The sequence below is a fragment of the Eutrema salsugineum genome, unplaced genomic scaffold (assembly GCF_000478725.1).
Source record: "Eutrema salsugineum unplaced genomic scaffold, Eutsalg1_0 scaffold_3, whole genome shotgun sequence".
Classification (NCBI taxonomy): Eukaryota; Viridiplantae; Streptophyta; class Magnoliopsida; order Brassicales; family Brassicaceae; genus Eutrema; species Eutrema salsugineum.
This window is the reverse complement of record NW_006256756.1, coordinates 2,476,423-2,493,204: the sequence shown is the minus strand read 5'-3', so window position 1 is coordinate 2,493,204 and position 16,782 is coordinate 2,476,423. Positions and strand designations below refer to the sequence as shown.

The 16,782-nt window shown below is 34.0% G+C and overlaps 3 protein-coding genes across 3 annotated transcripts; 1 reads left to right on the top strand and 2 right to left on the bottom strand.

Annotated features, from left to right (window-relative positions):
• Nucleotides 1-5,053: 5,053 nt before the first annotated feature.
• Nucleotides 5,054-10,071, top strand: LOC18014607 (leucine--tRNA ligase, chloroplastic/mitochondrial). The gene is made up of 20 exons (XM_006396633.2): nucleotides 5,054-5,473; nucleotides 5,676-5,820; nucleotides 5,912-5,968; nucleotides 6,101-6,220; nucleotides 6,313-6,417; nucleotides 6,523-6,746; nucleotides 6,837-6,903; nucleotides 6,979-7,133; nucleotides 7,209-7,473; nucleotides 7,555-7,749; nucleotides 7,833-7,912; nucleotides 8,138-8,200; nucleotides 8,298-8,379; nucleotides 8,457-8,534; nucleotides 8,620-8,721; nucleotides 8,807-8,979; nucleotides 9,061-9,238; nucleotides 9,314-9,391; nucleotides 9,484-9,615; nucleotides 9,703-10,071. The coding sequence occupies exons 1-20, from the start codon at nucleotides 5,094-5,096 to the stop codon at nucleotides 9,943-9,945; spliced, it is 2,922 nt and encodes a 973-aa protein (XP_006396696.1). The 5' UTR covers nucleotides 5,054-5,093; the 3' UTR covers nucleotides 9,946-10,071.
• On the bottom strand, nucleotides 10,022-10,862 carry LOC112085112. The gene is made up of 3 exons (XM_024154062.1): nucleotides 10,606-10,862; nucleotides 10,494-10,517; nucleotides 10,022-10,392 (listed from the first exon to the last, which is right to left on the bottom strand). The coding sequence occupies exons 1-3, from the start codon at nucleotides 10,790-10,792 to the stop codon at nucleotides 10,067-10,069; spliced, it is 537 nt and encodes a 178-aa protein (XP_024009830.1). The 5' UTR covers nucleotides 10,793-10,862; the 3' UTR covers nucleotides 10,022-10,066.
• Nucleotides 10,863-11,042: 180 nt separating this feature from the next.
• On the bottom strand, nucleotides 11,043-13,250 carry LOC18014606 (pentatricopeptide repeat-containing protein At4g04370). The gene has a single exon (XM_006396632.2). It carries the CDS (start codon nucleotides 13,221-13,223, stop codon nucleotides 11,043-11,045), a length of 2,181 nt encoding a protein of 726 aa, XP_006396695.1. The 5' UTR covers nucleotides 13,224-13,250.
• Nucleotides 13,251-16,782: the final 3,532 nt, after the last annotated feature.

Below are 16,782 nucleotides of genomic sequence, written 5' to 3'. Positions count from 1 at the left end.
TAAAACTGATTTTACAACTAAAGACATAGTTCGATATCTATTAAGAGTAAACAATGGATTCGGAGGAAACAAGTTTTGTATAAAGCTTTATTAAAATTTAAACGATCTAATTGGCAGTACATTAATTAAAATATACTAGGAGATTTAAGGAGAATAAGGAAATATTGAACATGTTTAATAATAGAGGTACAATATGATTCAATCACGTTGATGTAGAAACATAAGAAATCAGATAGCAACTACTGATTTTACAACAATAACAACATTAACAACATAGCAAAGATATAGGACTTAAAAAGGATTAATTGACTCGTTACAAAATAAGCACGAGCCGAATTGAAGATTATGAGTCTGTCCCATCACGAACAAGGACTGTCTGATCAGGTAAATTTGGAATTTTTCCATGAAGTTATTATCACAAGTGAGTTTGATTACTTGTTAGAACATGTTTGCATGCTAGATCCGTAGGTTTGATAAAGCTTTTGATTTTGGACCTTTTCCAATGAAACTATTATCACTAATTAAGTTTGATTACTAGTAGGCTAGATCCTTAGGCTCAATAAAGTTTTTTTGATTTTGATAAGAAAGATGGGGAGCATGAAGGATGGATTCTGTAACATCATCATGTCAACGCAAGCTATCCCATCAAAGTGTTTAACATCTTAGAGCATGTGCAATGAGAGAGATTTGATTGGTCTTTACCTTTTTTTTTATTATTAAAATGTGTTATTTTACTATTAGACAGTTAATAGGAAAAACTTAAATTTTTTAAAAGTTTAATGGGAGAAATCTGAATTTTGTCAAGTAAAAAAAAAGAATGAGGATCCAAAACAAACTTTTTCTCTTTCTTCTCTTTTATCCAATGAAATTTGGACATGTGCAGCTCAAGAGACGTTTCTCCCATCTCTAAATTAAGAAACGTCTTTCAGTTTTTTTTTTGTGTTTTTCATTTATTTAGTTTGGGAAAAATAGTAGAGACGGTGGTTAAATACCCCATTGCACTTGCTCTTATTACCTTGATTTTCAGGATATTTACTAAGCTAATAGGCAACCTCTCAACAAGTACAACATTTTTCAAGTAAAAACATCTCCAAGCTGTCCCATATTTTTCATTCTCTAGACTCTGGCGCAAATTTAGTGCAAGTTTTATGGTTTCTAAAAAGAAATTACAACGGAAAAAGTGTAAGAGTTAGATACAAAACTATTACACATATATCCATGAGATCTATTGGAGCTTCCAAATTCCAAATTTTGGTTAATCAATCACCATACCCTGTTTATATACACACACAAGCACAAGTGCACAACAAAAAAAAACTTTTTAATAATTAAAACATAGAATAATCATATTACACATATACTCACACTAAAAAAGTTCATGTGAATCCTCTACAGTCAAATAGATCTAGAGAACACCTAGTTTCTGCAAACGTTTGCAAAATGGCTTTTTCACCCAATACTCTAGGCCTAGGAGCTTGTAGAAGATTTGTGGATTTCAAAATCTTTTCGGATCGGCTTCGGTTAAATTGTTTGGATTTGGTTTTTATGCCTATGCCTATGCCTAGTGTTATTGATATTTGCAACACATAAACTATATGAGCATGCTTAAACAAAATTAAAAAAAAAAAGATAATTTTTGTGTTTTCCAACTAGACAAAGCATCTCTAAATTAGTTAATAACTGATTTTTAAGATTATGCAACAAATGACCAATTTTTCTATGTTCTTATGATAAAGAACCGGAATTCTAGGAGCTTGAGATGAAACGTACTTATACAATCGTTAACTAATGAAAATAGAAATTTATCTAACTCTTTTTCTTTGTTGAGGTCTAACTCTTTCTCTTTGATGTCCAAAGACTCAAGTTGCCCAAAGATTCTTTTCTTTGGTTTCCAAACTTGCTTGTTTGGGTTGATAATAGCTTTAAATCTTTGACTATTAGGCCTTGTTTACACAACTTCTACATAATTGTACATAGATCCGTGTAAACTAGGTGTTTAGCCCGCGACTTGCGCAGGCCGAAAAGTTTCATTGAAACCTAAAATAAAATTTTATGTCATAAATCAAAAATAATTAGATCAAGAATTTGATACATACAAAATTAAAATAAAGCTAACCTATGAAAGGAATCATTGTCTAACATTAAAAACTTTAAAATCAATACTAATAAGTGTATGAAATCAATAAACATAAATTAAAATAAGATTATATAAATTATTCATCTTTTTCTCTTTTTATCTTTTAATTTTTTTTCTCTATCATTTTCTTCTTTCTTTCTTTTTTTGTTTTTTGTTTTTTTTTATTTTCTATGTCTTTTTTTTTACTTTTTATTCTGCTGGTTTTTCTTTTTCACGTCTTCTTCTTCTTCTCCACATCTTTTCTTTTTTCCTCTCATACATCTTTTGATTTTCTTCTATTTCAGGTTTTATTCCCTTTTTTCTTCTTCTTCAATGTTTTATTATTCTATTTCTTCTTCTTTTTTTCTTTTCCTTTTTCATTGTCATCGTCTTCTTCATTATCACCGACTTGCTATTCTTTTGGTGTTTTTCGGCTTTTACCTCATCTTCATATTCTTCTACTTTCTCAAATTCCTCATCTTTTAAGGTTTTCATCCAATTTTTTCTCTTCCCTATCTTCTTCTTCTACTTTGTCTTCTAATTTATTTATTTTTCTCCTTCAACAAATTCTTATTCATCTTCTTCCAATTATTCTTCCTCTCTCCAAATTCTTCATCATATTTTAAAGATCTTTGTCTTATCTGTCTTTTTACTCCTCTCATGGTTTATATTTTTCTTTTTTTAGTTTTTTTCCTTATATTTTTGAGTTCTTTTTTATCGTTATTTGTTTTCATATTGTTCTTCTTTATTGTCTTCATTTTTTTACTTCTTATTCATCTGAGTTGTCTTCGTTTTTTCATCATATTTACCTTTTTCAACTTTGTCTTGTTCATCTTCTAGTTTTCTTCTATTTTATTATTTTTTCTTTCACTTCCTCTACTATCTACTGGTTTTCTTTTATGACTTCTTCTCCTGATTATCTTTTTTCTTCTCCAATTGGTCATCTAATTTTTTTTGTTCATCGTCATCGACCTATCCGACTATTTTTTTTATCTTACTTGTTCACTGTATTATTTTTTGTTCATATTATCGTTGTTTTCTTATTCTTCTCCTTTTTCTTTATTTTTTAGCTGTTCTATTCTTTGTTTTTTCCTTCTTATCTTTCATTGTTTTTGACTATTTCTTCTTATGTATTTTATTCATCTTCTTTGACTTCTTGATTTTTTTCCATTCGGTTTTTTCTTCATTTTTTCTGTTGATTTTTTTGTTTTATTTGTCTGCCCCTTCTTCTTTGTTTTATTTTATTGTCTTGTATTCTCTAAATTCTTATTCTTCAACATCTTCTACTATTCTTCTTTTGGTTTTATTAGCCATTTTTATCTTCTGTTTTTTACTTCTTCTTGATCATTTTTGTCCTATCCAAACATTTTTTCTTTCTAATTTTTGTTTGTCTTTTTCGCATCTTTACTTTCTTCTTTTTTATTTTCTTTTTCATCGTCGGATTTTCATCTTCTTATACTTTATTTTCTTCATCTACCATTTTTGTTCTTCTTTTTCTTTCAGTTTTCTTCTTCAACTTTGAGTTCTTCATCTCCTTATCATTTTTCTTCTTCACTATTTTGTGTTACCCATCTTGATCTTATCGTTCATGGTCTAGGACTTTTTGTTCATTTTTTCCTCATTTTTTTACGTTTTCGTTAACTCTATGTTCTTCTATATGTTTCAATTTATCTTTTTTCTCTTCTTTTTCTACTTTGTTTTTCCCTTTTTTTGTTTTTCTGTTTTCTTTTTCGATTTTTTCCTCTGCGTCCTGCTATTCCAAAAATAAACAGAATTCAGAAAGTCATACTTAAAAAAAACAAAAAAAAACAAAAGACTTAAAACCTGTTCATTAGACAATGAAGATGATTTATGATATCTTGACATGGTTTTAATCACGTTAAGTAAGGAAGAATAACTGACAACACAAAACAACAACATATAATCGAGGAACACTACTACTGGTACTGAAAAACGGAAAAAACAATAGAAAAAATTGAAAAATTGATTTAAAAAAAATAAAGATGGTAAACAATACAACGAAAAGCCGACCAATGTAGAAACCAAACCACAATTGAGCTTAAGATACTTTTAAAAAAGTAATATATTTATATATAGCTCTCAACTTAAGCTAAGATTTCCCACATCACATGTATATTTTTTTCCAGATAATCTTGCTTAATAGATAATCCGATTGAAATTATCTTAATATTATCAAAATAACTAAAAGTGGCAGCAAAATTGTTATACAAACTACAAAAATAAATAAATTAATTAAAGATATTTAAAAAAGATTTTATTAACGAATAAAGGGGAATTAGTTACTTAGATTGAATGAGAGACCTTATAGCGAAAAATTTACTTCACATATATTATATATGATATGATTTTAAATGTTTTTTTTGATTAAATTCTAATTTTTAAATTTTCGTTATTTTCTATTTGAAATATGTTTTGATTAAATTTCGATTTTTAATAATTTTTATTAAATTTAAATGTTTTTTATTAAATTTCGATTTTTAACAATTTTTTTATTAATATATGATTTTTAATATTTTAATTTAATTTACGATTTTAAATAAATTTTTAATTAATTTACAATTTTTAATAATTTTGTTTATTAAATTTAATTTTTAAAAACATAAGGAGGGGTAAAAGGTAATTAGCCACCCTAAAATTGAATCAGAGAGCTTTAACTCAAAATTTTACTTTGCTTATAATATATATGATATGATATATGATATGATGAAGACTAGGAATTTCTGAAAGTCTACTATTTTTTCTTGATTTATTTTTGTTCATAGAATTTACTGGCATAAAATATTTTAGCCGTGCTGGAATAAATTAGACGTCTGTTCAAAAGGACGGCGTCGTTTAGCTAACCATCGTCTCAACTCTCAACTTATCTCAGAGGTTCAAAATAGCGCACACTTTATCTAATTATTATCCAATGGAACATTCGTCTCCGGCAACCAAAAAACCCACAGAGACATAGAAAATGAGCTCTCATCAAATCCTCCAGTTTCGTGCGGACCCATTTGTGCTATCTCACTGTTGCCGCCATATACGCCCCACCGGCTCTCTCCCGCTCCAATCTCATCTAAAGCAGCCTCTTACCGGTCTCCGGTTCTTGCGGCGCCGCACTTTTCACGCCGGAGTCAGGTGTTCGGCGACGGAGGCTCCGAGTAGCAATGTAAACCTGGAAAAGAAATCTCCGGTGTCGGAAACGGCGATTGAATCGAAAAGGGTCTATCCATTTCACGAAATTGAGCCCAAGTGGCAACGTTACTGGGAAGAAAACCGTACTTTCCGGACACCAGACGATGTTGATACTTCAAAACCCAAATTTTACGTCCTGGACATGTTTCCATATCCAAGGTCTCCTCTTTCTATAGCTTGATTGTGTAGCAAGTTCACAAATTTGGCTAATTGAGAGGCTGTTTCAGCATAAAGTTATGAGCTTTGTGGTTTACGCACAATTAGCATCCTTGGTTGAGATTTTGTATAGATGATAGATTTTGGGATTTGGAGTTTTGTGGTAAAGATGAAATTTTTGTGTGTGTTGTGGTCTCTTCTTCAGTGGAGCAGGATTACATGTGGGACATCCACTGGGTTATACAGCAACTGATATTCTAGCGAGGCTTAGGCGTATGCAAGGTTACAATGTTTTGCATCCTATGGGATGGGATGCTTTTGGATTGCCTGCAGAACAATATGCTATTGAGGTCCATTTTTCGATTACTATTCTTCTTCAAATCATTTTGGATTGTCTTTTGTTGATAAGCCTTTTAAGTCCTTACTTAATCTACAATGCAGACAGGAACCCATCCGAAAACTACAACATTGAAGAACATCGACCGCTTCCGTTTGCAGGTATTGTATTGCTTTCAGCTTAGAAGAAAGGTCTTTAATAGTTTTTAGATGTTAAAGAAAAGCATTGATCAAGACTGTTTGCTTTGGTCCTTTTGTTTTGCTGATTGTTTTTTCCTTTTGTTTTGGTTGCAGCTCAAATCGCTGGGGTTCTCATACGACTGGGACCGTGAACTTTCAACAACAGAGCCAGACTATTATAAATGGACACAATGGATCTTTCTTCAGCTTTATAAGAGAGGTTTGGCATATCAGGTAAAGAATTTCATAGTCTAGTTCACAATTTTAAACTGTGCATTTGTGTGTGGAAAAGTTCTTTGAAAAAGCTCTCTTTGTTGTAAATTCAGGCTGAAGTACCTGTGAATTGGTGCCCGGCTCTTGGTACTGTTTTGGCCAATGAGGAAGTGGTGGATGGTGTTAGTGAGCGTGGCGGCCACCCGGTGATAAGAAAGGTAATATCATTTGCCATCTGGGAATATTAGTACAGTGACATTGTTTGCTCCTCTGTTTTGAAACTTCGCATGGATTTTACAGTGACATTGTTTATTACCAAGCAGCCGATGAGGCAATGGATGCTGAAGATTACTGCGTACGCTGATCGTCTTCTAGAAGATTTGGACGAGCTTGAGTGGCCTGAAAGTATAAAAGAAATGCAAAGAAACTGGATAGGAAGATCCGAAGGAGCTGAATTGAATTTTTCAATTCTTGATGGGGAAGGCCGAGAAACTGACAAAAAGATTACAGTTTACACCACCAGACCAGATACCCTTTTTGGAGCAACGTATGTCAACAGACTAAATTATAATTTATGATTCAAATTTCAAAATCCTTGATCTTGATTGTGTTATATAATAGTTTCGTCATTTTGCAGTTACATGGTTGTGGCACCAGAGCATCACTTGCTGTCTTACTTTGTAACCGAAGAACATAAACAACAAGTCAGTCTTGTTCTTCTCTTTTGATTATACAATATGTCTTTCATGGATTTCATGACTCCTTCCATATGGTTGCAGGTTGAGGAATACAAAGATTTTGCGTCTAGGAAAAGTGATCTTGAGAGAACAGAACTTCAGAAGGAAAAGACAGGCGTATTTACGGGATGCTATGCAAAAAATCCAGCTAATGGGGATGCTATTCCCATATGGGTAGCTGATTATGTTCTAGCAAGGTAAGTTCGGCCTAACGCTTTACATTGCTTTGAGTAGCATTTGTGTGAAACAGAGAACTTTGTTATACGTGACAGTTACGGAACTGGAGCAATCATGGCGGTCCCAGCTCATGATACTCGGGATAATGAGTTTGCGTTGAAGTATAATATTCCAATCAAGTGGGTAGTGACAAATGAGGCAAGTTCAAGTGATGATGCTAAGCAGGTTTATCCTGGATTGGGCAGAATCGAAAATTCATCAAGTTTAGAAACAGGACTTGACATTAATCAACTATCTAGCAAAGAAGCTGCTTTAAAAGTTATTGAATGGGCCGAGAGAACCGGAAATGGAAAGAAGAAGGTTCATCTTCATGTCATCGTCATTTGGATTACATAAAGCTTTTGTTCTTGTTTCTTACTTAAAAGGTTTTTTTTTGGGCAGGTAAATTATAAGCTGAGGGATTGGCTGTTTGCACGGCAGCGTTACTGGGGTGAACCTATCCCGATCTTAATTTTGGATGAATCTGGTGAAACTATTGCAGTTTCAGAATCTGAACTGCCACTCACTTTGCCTGAGTTAAATGATTTCACTCCCACTGGAACAGGGGAACCACCATTGTCAAAAGCAGTTTCATGGGTATCTTTTGCAGTTAATATGATTAGCTTCTCGATAGTGCAAATGCTCGATGGACATTTGGGTTATGGTCGATGACTTTGCAGGTGAACACCGTAGATCCTGCAACAGGAAAACCTGCCAAAAGAGAAACAAGCACTATGCCACAATGGGCTGGGTCTTGCTGGTAAATGTTTATTTATAAGCTCTTTACACTTCTTGATTCTTGTATATAATACAGAAAATGTATCTCCACTTGAAAAACCTTGATGCTCTCTACTAGTGATGGTTCTAGGATAGGGTAAGCAGAAATTGGTTGATCTAGAACGTTGTTGAGTTTCATACTGAGAAACTAAACCAAATTATCTGATTTTATACGATTGTTGATTCATGATAATCTCTTTATCGCCAGGTACTATCTGAGATTCATGGACCCGAAAAACCCTGAAGCATTAGTTGACAAAGAAAAAGAAAAGTGAGAGCCTTTAAACAGAATGCAATAATTCCACATTCCTATTAAGTAAAACATTGTTGCTTTTTTGGAAGATTCTCAAGTGTTATTCTTGTGGCAGATACTGGAGCCCAGTAGATGTATACGTCGGTGGTGCTGAACATGCTGTTTTACACTTACTGTACTCTAGGTTTTGGCACAAGGTGTGTCCTTTTGAGACCTCCCTATCCTTAAAATATCTCGTGATCTAATCGCAAATCCTGTTACTGCATCATCGCAGGTACTTTATGACATTGGTGTAGTGTCGACAAAAGAACCCTTCAAGTGCGTTATAAATCAAGGAATCATCCTTGGAGAGGTAAGTTTGTCTTTTCCCCGCCCTTCTTACAAAAATATACAAATTCTGTTTGAATCTTTTTTTTTCTGATAGTTGTAAGTTGCAGGTCCAGTATACAGCTTGGAAAGACCAAGAAGGAAATTATGTATCTGCAGATACTGAAGAACGGTTAAATGAACATCAGCAAGTGACAATCCCGGAAGAAAAAGTATGAATCTTCTTTTCTCATTCACTAGCTAATAGCGATATGAATCTTATGAGTTATAATAACCTTATGATCTTTAATGTTATAGGTTATGAAGTCTGGAGATCATTTTGTTCTGAAAGAAGATCCTTGCATTCGTCTGATTCCACGCGCTTATAAAATGAGCAAAAGTAGAGGAAATGTCGTAAATCCTGATGATGTTGTGTTAGAGTATGGTGCAGATTCTCTACGTTTGTATGAGATGTTCATGGGACCGTTCAGGTAAAATTTTAATTCCAAATTTGTCTTTTAAGGTTTCAACGTTTTCTCTGCATTTATCTTGCTGCATTTTCCTTCTACTAGGGATTCAAAAACTTGGAACACAAGTGGGATCGAAGGCGTGCATCGTTTTTTGGCAAGAACATGGAGACTAATCATCGGTTCGCCTCAATCTGACGGATCTTTCAAAGATGGAACCGTAGTGTCTGATGATGAACCGACACTTGAACAAATCCGTTCTCTCCATAAATGCATAGCTAAGGTCATTTCATCATCCAATGAGATCCATTTGTGGTTTGGTTACTTCCTACTTAAGGTAGATGTGAAAAATTTGCAGGTGACAGAGGAAATCGAGAGTACAAGATTCAACACGGGGATTTCAGGGATGATGGAGTTTGTTAATGCAGCATATAAGGTTTAATCTTAGACTCTTTAACTAATCAACTTCGTTTTTTCCGTTTTCAAGCACTACTGATTTTTACTCTTGTTTCTTCTCACGTTTAACAGTGGAATAATCAACCTAGAGGAATCATTGAGCCTTTTGTTCTTTTGCTCTCACCTTATGCGCCTCACATGGCTGAAGAGCTTTGGTCACGGTTAGGCCATCCAAATTCTCTGGCCTATGAAAGCTTCCCTAAGGTACACAGCCAGTAAACTGTACATAATCATATAAACACAACGGAGGAAACTGTTTTTATGACATTGACTGTTTTGGTCTTTATGCAGGCAAATCCGGATTACTTGAAGGACACAACTATTGTTCTTCCGGTTCAGATAAACGGCAAGACAAGAGGCACCATAGAGGTTAAAGAAGGATGTTCTGAAGATGATGCTTTCGCTTTAGCGTCACAGGACAAGAAACTCGAGAAATATCTAGACGGACAATCTATCAAGAAGAGAATCTATGTACCCGGGAAGATCCTCAATGTTATCCTAGACCGGACTAATGTCAAGGTCACTACTAAGTAGGGGCTTGAAAAGAAACACTTTCTGAACCTGTCAAATGGACAACATTTCACCTTGTGCTAACTCAAAATCTCTATTGAAGAGTTTCAGATATATTTGAAACAATAAAAGATTTTACTGATTCTTAGAGAACATCAGAGGAAACAACGTGAGTTTCTTCTTTCCATCCGTTTTGCCGAGCTCGAAGCTCCCACATGTAAGACAGTCTTCTCTGTTCGTCTAGAGTTGCCTCTGCTTTCTCTCTTGCTAGCTCACAAGTCTCCATCCCCATGCTGCACTTATCAGCCTCTTTCTGATATTGAGATGTCGCTTTCTTAGCATCTAGCAATAACCTGTCTGCTCGCCATTCGTCTTCTTGAGCTTGTGCTTCTCTTAGCTTCAGCTCTTCAGCCACCATTTCCGTGAAACTGCTCTCGTTTTCTTCACCCGCTTCCTCGTGTCTCATACAATCTTGATAATGAAACAAGAACCAACATAATGCTCATGAATTCTGCAACATTTTAGCTTTTATACTAACTCTATATGAAAAGGTATTACCAGAAAGCACTCACCCAAGAAGCTATGATTGCTCAATCCTGCAGAGGAAACAATGAATCAAACACATCAATAATCGCTTTTTTTGTATTACCTTCAATAGAAGAAAAGAAGAATGATGATGATTACCGTCGGGGATGGAGAGGAGAGGCTGAGAAGAACAGTCACAGAGACAAGGAGGACAAGAGGAGTGGAGAGAGTCTGCAAAGGTCTCGTTGAGATGCCAATACAGAGACGGTCCTGCGATGTAAGCAACGATGCACAGTCCCATTACCCCCGTAACCACCTTCGCTGTCTTCTTCTGCCTTCTTGTCATCTCTCTCTGTTTCTATCTCTCTGCAAATTAAATATTTCTTCACTTTTCTTTGAATCTGAGAAGATTCTCCAGAAACTGATCTCCTTGAAATCTCCCCCAAGTATTGGATCCTTCCTAACTTCTCGTTTTAATTTGATCCTATTTTTAGCAATCCTCTGCAAATATAAATTATTTAACTATATAATTTACATAATATGTATGTATGCAATGGAATAATAAACTATGGGTATTGAGTAATGTATGTTTTACATTATTGGATTTGCTTCATTTCCTTGCTAAGAAGTTTCAACACAGACACAGTCTCATCTGACTGTGAAGTATGATTCATGAAGAACGTTGTGATTCTCCCGTTCACTTCGACTTTGCTCCATCCCGGGAGCTTTTTCAAGCCGAGAGACCTCATTTGATTCCACGATTCACTTACGTCGTCCCATCTCTTCATCGAGGCAAAAGAATGTGCAAGCCTAACGTAATGTCCAGCGTCTACTGGCTTCAACTCGATCATATCCAAACAAATTATATCTTCGAGCTCTGTTTTCCCATTTGCACGACAAGCATCAAGTATTATACCCAAGACATCGATTGATGGTTTTGTAAAGCTCTCTTTGTAGAACTTAAACGCCTCTTCTACTCTTTTAGCTCGACATAGAAGATCGACCACGCAAGCAAGGTGTTCGTGATTCGGTTCAACACCAAAATCTCTAACCATTGAACTGAAAATTCTCAAACCGGGCTGAACCATTCCGTTATGGCTACAAGATGAGAGAACTGCTAGAAAAAACACGTGGTTTGGCTCCATTCCAGAGCGAAGAAACTCTGAGTAAATTTCCAAAGCAATGTCCCCTTTACCATGGAAACCATACCCTGCAATGAGTGTGCCCCATGAGACAAAATCTTTCTGCGAGATCGAATCGAAACAGCTCTGTGCAGCTTCCAAGTAGCCACACTTCGCATACATATCAACCAGAGCCGTATCAACCAATGTACACGGACTGATAAAGCTTCTGATTACAATACAGTGCATCAGTCTTCCTACCGGGAGAGCTCCAGTGGATGAACAGGCTTGTAAAAGGGAGACAACCGTCAATGAATCAACTCGTTGCGAGGTTTTAAACTTCATTTCTTTAAACAATAACAAGGCCTTACACAAATCTCCGTTCTGGGCATATCCGGAGATAATTGCATTCCAAGAAACCAAGTCTCTTTCATTCATCCGTTCAAAAAGAGCTAAACTTTTGTCCAGATGCCCGCACTTTGCATACATTGTGATCAGAGAATTCAACGCAGGAGTGTCTAGTGTATGTCCTTTCCTCAGTACATAACCATGAACCGAAGAGCCGAGATCAAAAGAACACAATTGAGCACAAGCTGCTACAACACTAGCTATTGCCTCACTCGATAGGTCTGATCCTGAATCTAACATTTCTGAGAAAACAATCAGAGCCTTTTCCGCTCTACCTAGCCGCACAAGTCCTGACACCATGACTGTCCAGCAAACAACATCCTTATCGGGAATGGTTTCGAATACTCGAAACGAAGCTTCCTCCTCTCCGCACTTTAAGTACATAGTCATCAATGCCGTCCTGAGATGCATGTCTGCATCGAAACCAGTATTTACAATTTGGCAGTGTATCATTCTTCCCATGATAAGATCACACATTGTTCCACTGACGGAAAGTGAAGCTCCAAATGTCTGCTGATCTGGTCTTAAACCATCATCTCTCATTCTGTACAAAAGCTTCAAAATTTCAGTCATATTACCAACAATTGCAAATCCTGAAACCATTGTGTTCCATGAAACCATATCACGTTGCTCCATCTGATCAAATAAATCCTTAGCATCTAAGACACGACCAAACTTGCAGTACAAATTCAACAAAGAGTTCATCGCAGCTATATCACAATTAAACCCATAAACCACCGCAAAGGCATGAAGACACTGTAATTGCACAATCTCCGAAACACCACTCAGCATTTCCAACAACGTAACCGGACCCGGTTTAACCCCCTGATATCTCATCTCGTTAACCAAAGAAAACACCTCTCCAACAAACCCGGCGCGTGAGTAACAACCGATCATTGTAGTCCAGTGTACCACATCCCTCTCACGCATTTCGTCGAATAGTTTCCGAGCATGACCCAAGATCCCAAATTTCGCGTAGAGATTGACCAGTGAAGACGAGGTGTAGCAATCAGAAGAGAACCCATTGACGAGAACTTGCTGGTGAATCGAGAGACCGAAAGATAGGAGCTGAAGAGAAGCACAGGCTTTGAGAAGACTAGGGAAAGTAAATGCGTCTGGTTGGAATCTATTAGCGAGCATGGAAGAGAATGTGGAGAGCACTTGAAGGTGATCGCCATGAGATGAGAAATGGTTGATGAGAGAGTTGAAGGTCTTGGTAGAGTTTAGCAGAGAAGAAGGTTTGCTCATAGCTCCATGGTTATGATCGAACCAGGAACAATGAAAACGACTGTATTTCCAATCTTACCTTTACAAACTTTTGAATAACTTTTAAGTAAACGAACTGGTAATAAAAACGTTTTTTAGCGGATTGAACAAAAAATTAAAAAATACTAGAATTAGATAAGTAATATTGGTAATTTGGGTAATTGAAAACCAGTACCCAAAAAAGAAGAAAAAATTCCATTAACTTTTGGTAATAAACCCCCTTAGCGTTATGGTGTAAAAGTTACCAATAAGTTTGTTATAACTTTTATTGCGACCAATCAAACCGTCCTAAATTCGTTGCTGTTGCCAAATTCAAGTGAATTTGTGACATAAAATTCGATTGAATTTGATTGAGCAAACCTTCTTCTCTGCTAAACTCTACCAAGACCTTCTTCTCTTCGAATTTTATGTCACAAATTCGTTGCTTTTGTCAATTTATTCAGCCACATTAAGACTAAATTGGTCACTGGTCATTGGTCAACGCAGAAGCAATTCCATCTGTCTTTCGGCTTAGCTTTTAATTTGTTGTACATCTGATTACCTTTATTCATATGTTTATAATAGTTTTACTTATCGATATTGTAGACCTTTAGATTCAAAAAAAAAAATAAACAAGATATTGTAGACCAAGTTAATACTTTATTGCCAAATCATTTTCTAATTTTCATGAGTCATGTCATGAATCGTTGACATGCTTCCTTCGGCGTTCAATTTGCGGCATAAAGAAATGGAAACAAACAATCAAATCTCCAATGTATATTATTTTTTTATAAAATAGTCATATTTAATACTTTATGTCCAATATACTTTTCTTAGGAATCATTAGGTCTTAGATTCAGTGTTCAACCAGTGCAAAACAATTTTTAGAATAATCAGCCTATTGAATATTGATAACAAAACTGAATTTGTCGGGGAACGCTAAGAAACTAACTTTACTAGCATAATATAATATAAGTATCAAATACCACATTATGAATTGAGCTGATAGATAATCTTGATCGAGGTTCCATTGGCTTAATTATTACATTATAGGGTTTATTTAGGTTTCAGATTTATATTAAAATACTAAGAATATCGTAAATATAATTTATTTGAGTATTAATTACGAATTACCATTACATTTTCAAACACCAAATTGACGAATTTACGATTGATACCAAAAAAAAAATGTGGAGCATTTAAGTTGGATATAGGTAGAGTTGGATCAAACCTCTCAAAATTTTTATTTTAGTTTTGTATCAAGAGGTCCGAATTTTCTAGATCAGTGATCAAAATTTTTATTTTCTAGCATCAATAATACTAGATCAGGGTAATCGACAATGATATTTCGACCACATTTATTTTCAATAAGCAGTGAGATGGTCTTTTCATTCATACTATAGTATAGGAATATAAGAATAACAAGAGGACATGAAATGAAATTTTCTTGTTCGTTAAATGATATCATGGTTTGTACTAACTTTTCATTTGGTTTTTGAAAAAAATGATATTTAAAAGAGTTGCCTTTATAAAGATAGTAGTTTATTTGTTAGAGCAAAAATAATAATTTATTTGCGACCAATGTATTAATCAAAACGTTAGCAGCTGTATTCTTTGACTATTCATAATGCTTAACAACTATTCTTCCAAGACATCTAGAAATTATTTTGCAAATACGTACACATACAAAATATTAAAACTGCTACATAGTTTTTAATTCGCTGTAGCTATCTCAATTGTTAAACGCAATATTAAGTTATTAACTCAGACTTGAGACTTGTAGTCACTTTGACGAACGAGTATAAACGTTAGTAACCACACAATTGGTTTTTTTTTTTTTTTTTGCCGGCACACACATTATTGTTTAGATGCCTGCAATCATACGACTGTTGTGATTTTATTATCGGCCAAAAATCGGGTTTATAAATGCACTTAATTTTTCTTTATTTATTAAGATGTCTACCGAAACGAATCGAATCCAAAACCCTCAAAGGCAAACACAAGGGAACCATTAGACCATAAGCCATTGAGCATGTTATTGTTGGTTACTTAATAAATCCCACATATGTTAGCTTGTTTGTAACCTATAAAAACGTATGCATGATCCTAAATATATACTTTATATAGATGTATCTTTAAGTATTGTAAAAAAACAAATATGATTGTTTGGAATTAATATGATTGTCAAAAATTATTAAATAAGTATATTCTTTTAGTTGGTGAAATGTTGGTTAATTTTATAGTTACACAAAAGAACATATAAAGTGGGGGAAAAAGAACTAACTTTCCATACGACTCGTAAACTGGTTTGGAATTTAATCTGATATTGAGATTCACTGAAGAAAAACGAGTCAAAATGTGAAAACGAACGGTTTTTTTTTTTTTTTTTGGCGAGAGGACATTTTGTTTTCTAAGAATTATAAAGAGACAAATCTTCGTTTCTTAAGGCTAAGAAGTCAAAGAGTGACCGGGTCCCATGGTGTGATAGTCAACAAGTTTACCGGTAAACATAAGTTTATTTATAGAAAACTAGTGGGACCTACAACCGGTCACCGGTCAGAACTACATTTATGAGTCTGTGAGGTATATCCCACTCTTATCCCATTAATCTCCTTGACTTAGCTCAACCATTGTCTATTTTGTATTATTTAATTTGATGTGTTGAAATATTAAAATGACGTAGAAAAAGAAACTATATGCCAACCTAATATTAATGAAAGTCACGATATATTAAAAGGCGTAGTAAATTAGTATTAATCTTCTGTTCTGAACTATTTGATGTTTTGAAATTTTTTTATTTTTAAATAATTGATATTTTTATTTTTTTTAATATAAAAAATTAACTGATTTTTCTTGTTTTTGACATTTTATATTTTATAAATTATTCTTTTTATTAATTTTTTAATATGTGTGTAAAAATTTTAAACATCAAATAATTCAGAACAAAAATAATAATATTAAATCTAAAATAATTATAAAAGCGTTTGAAATCACATATATCTTTTACTATTTCCAGATTTGTTTTAACAGTTTTAGAATTGTATATAATTTAGGATAATTTCTTTAAAGTTCAGTTTCTATATTAATAATATATTGATATGTCAACAACTAACAATAATTGATAATTTCATATCAGAATTTATCAACGGAATTAAACAAAATTTCGTACATGTTTAAGTTTATGTGATTTAATATTTAACCGGCATTAAATAGACATAAAATGTCTAATAATTTCAATCACGTGGCTAGCGCCTATTGAATTGCCACCGGTGATATTCATTTCTATTTTCTGATCTATTAAAATTCTATGAACCAGTCAAAAGTCATATGTCTTTTAGAAAAAAAAAACTCAAAAGGGGAAAAGAAAAATAAATTTAAAGAAAATATACTAATTTAGTCCATAATAACAATTCGTCGAAGAAACTTACGCTCTAATAATAGTTTTTTCCTCTCATATATATATATATATATATATATATACATATTGACTTGATCAACCAAGGATTCAAAGTTTTACTAATTAGGACAAAGTCTTTGAACAAATTTTGTAGATCAAAGTGCT

Coding starts and splice junctions, on each gene's coding strand:
- LOC18014607 (XM_006396633.2), top strand. CDS start 5,094: ATGAGCTCTCATCAAATCCTCCAGTTTCGTGCGGACCCATTTGTGCTA. Junction 6,904..6,978: donor CCGAAGAACATAAACAACAA/GTCAGTCTTGTT, acceptor ATATGGTTGCAG/GTTGAGGAATACAAAGATTT. Junction 7,474..7,554: donor CCGGAAATGGAAAGAAGAAG/GTTCATCTTCAT, acceptor TTTTTTGGGCAG/GTAAATTATAAGCTGAGGGA.
- LOC112085112 (XM_024154062.1), bottom strand. CDS start 10,792: ATGACAAGAAGGCAGAAGAAGACAGCGAAGGTGGTTACGGGGGTAATG. Junction 10,518..10,605: donor TCTCCTCTCCATCCCCGACG/GTAATCATCATC, acceptor TTTCCTCTGCAG/GATTGAGCAATCATAGCTTC. Junction 10,393..10,493: donor GAGCAATCATAGCTTCTTGG/GTGAGTGCTTTC, acceptor TTCATTATCAAG/ATTGTATGAGACACGAGGAA.
- LOC18014606 (XM_006396632.2), bottom strand. CDS start 13,223: ATGAGCAAACCTTCTTCTCTGCTAAACTCTACCAAGACCTTCAACTCT.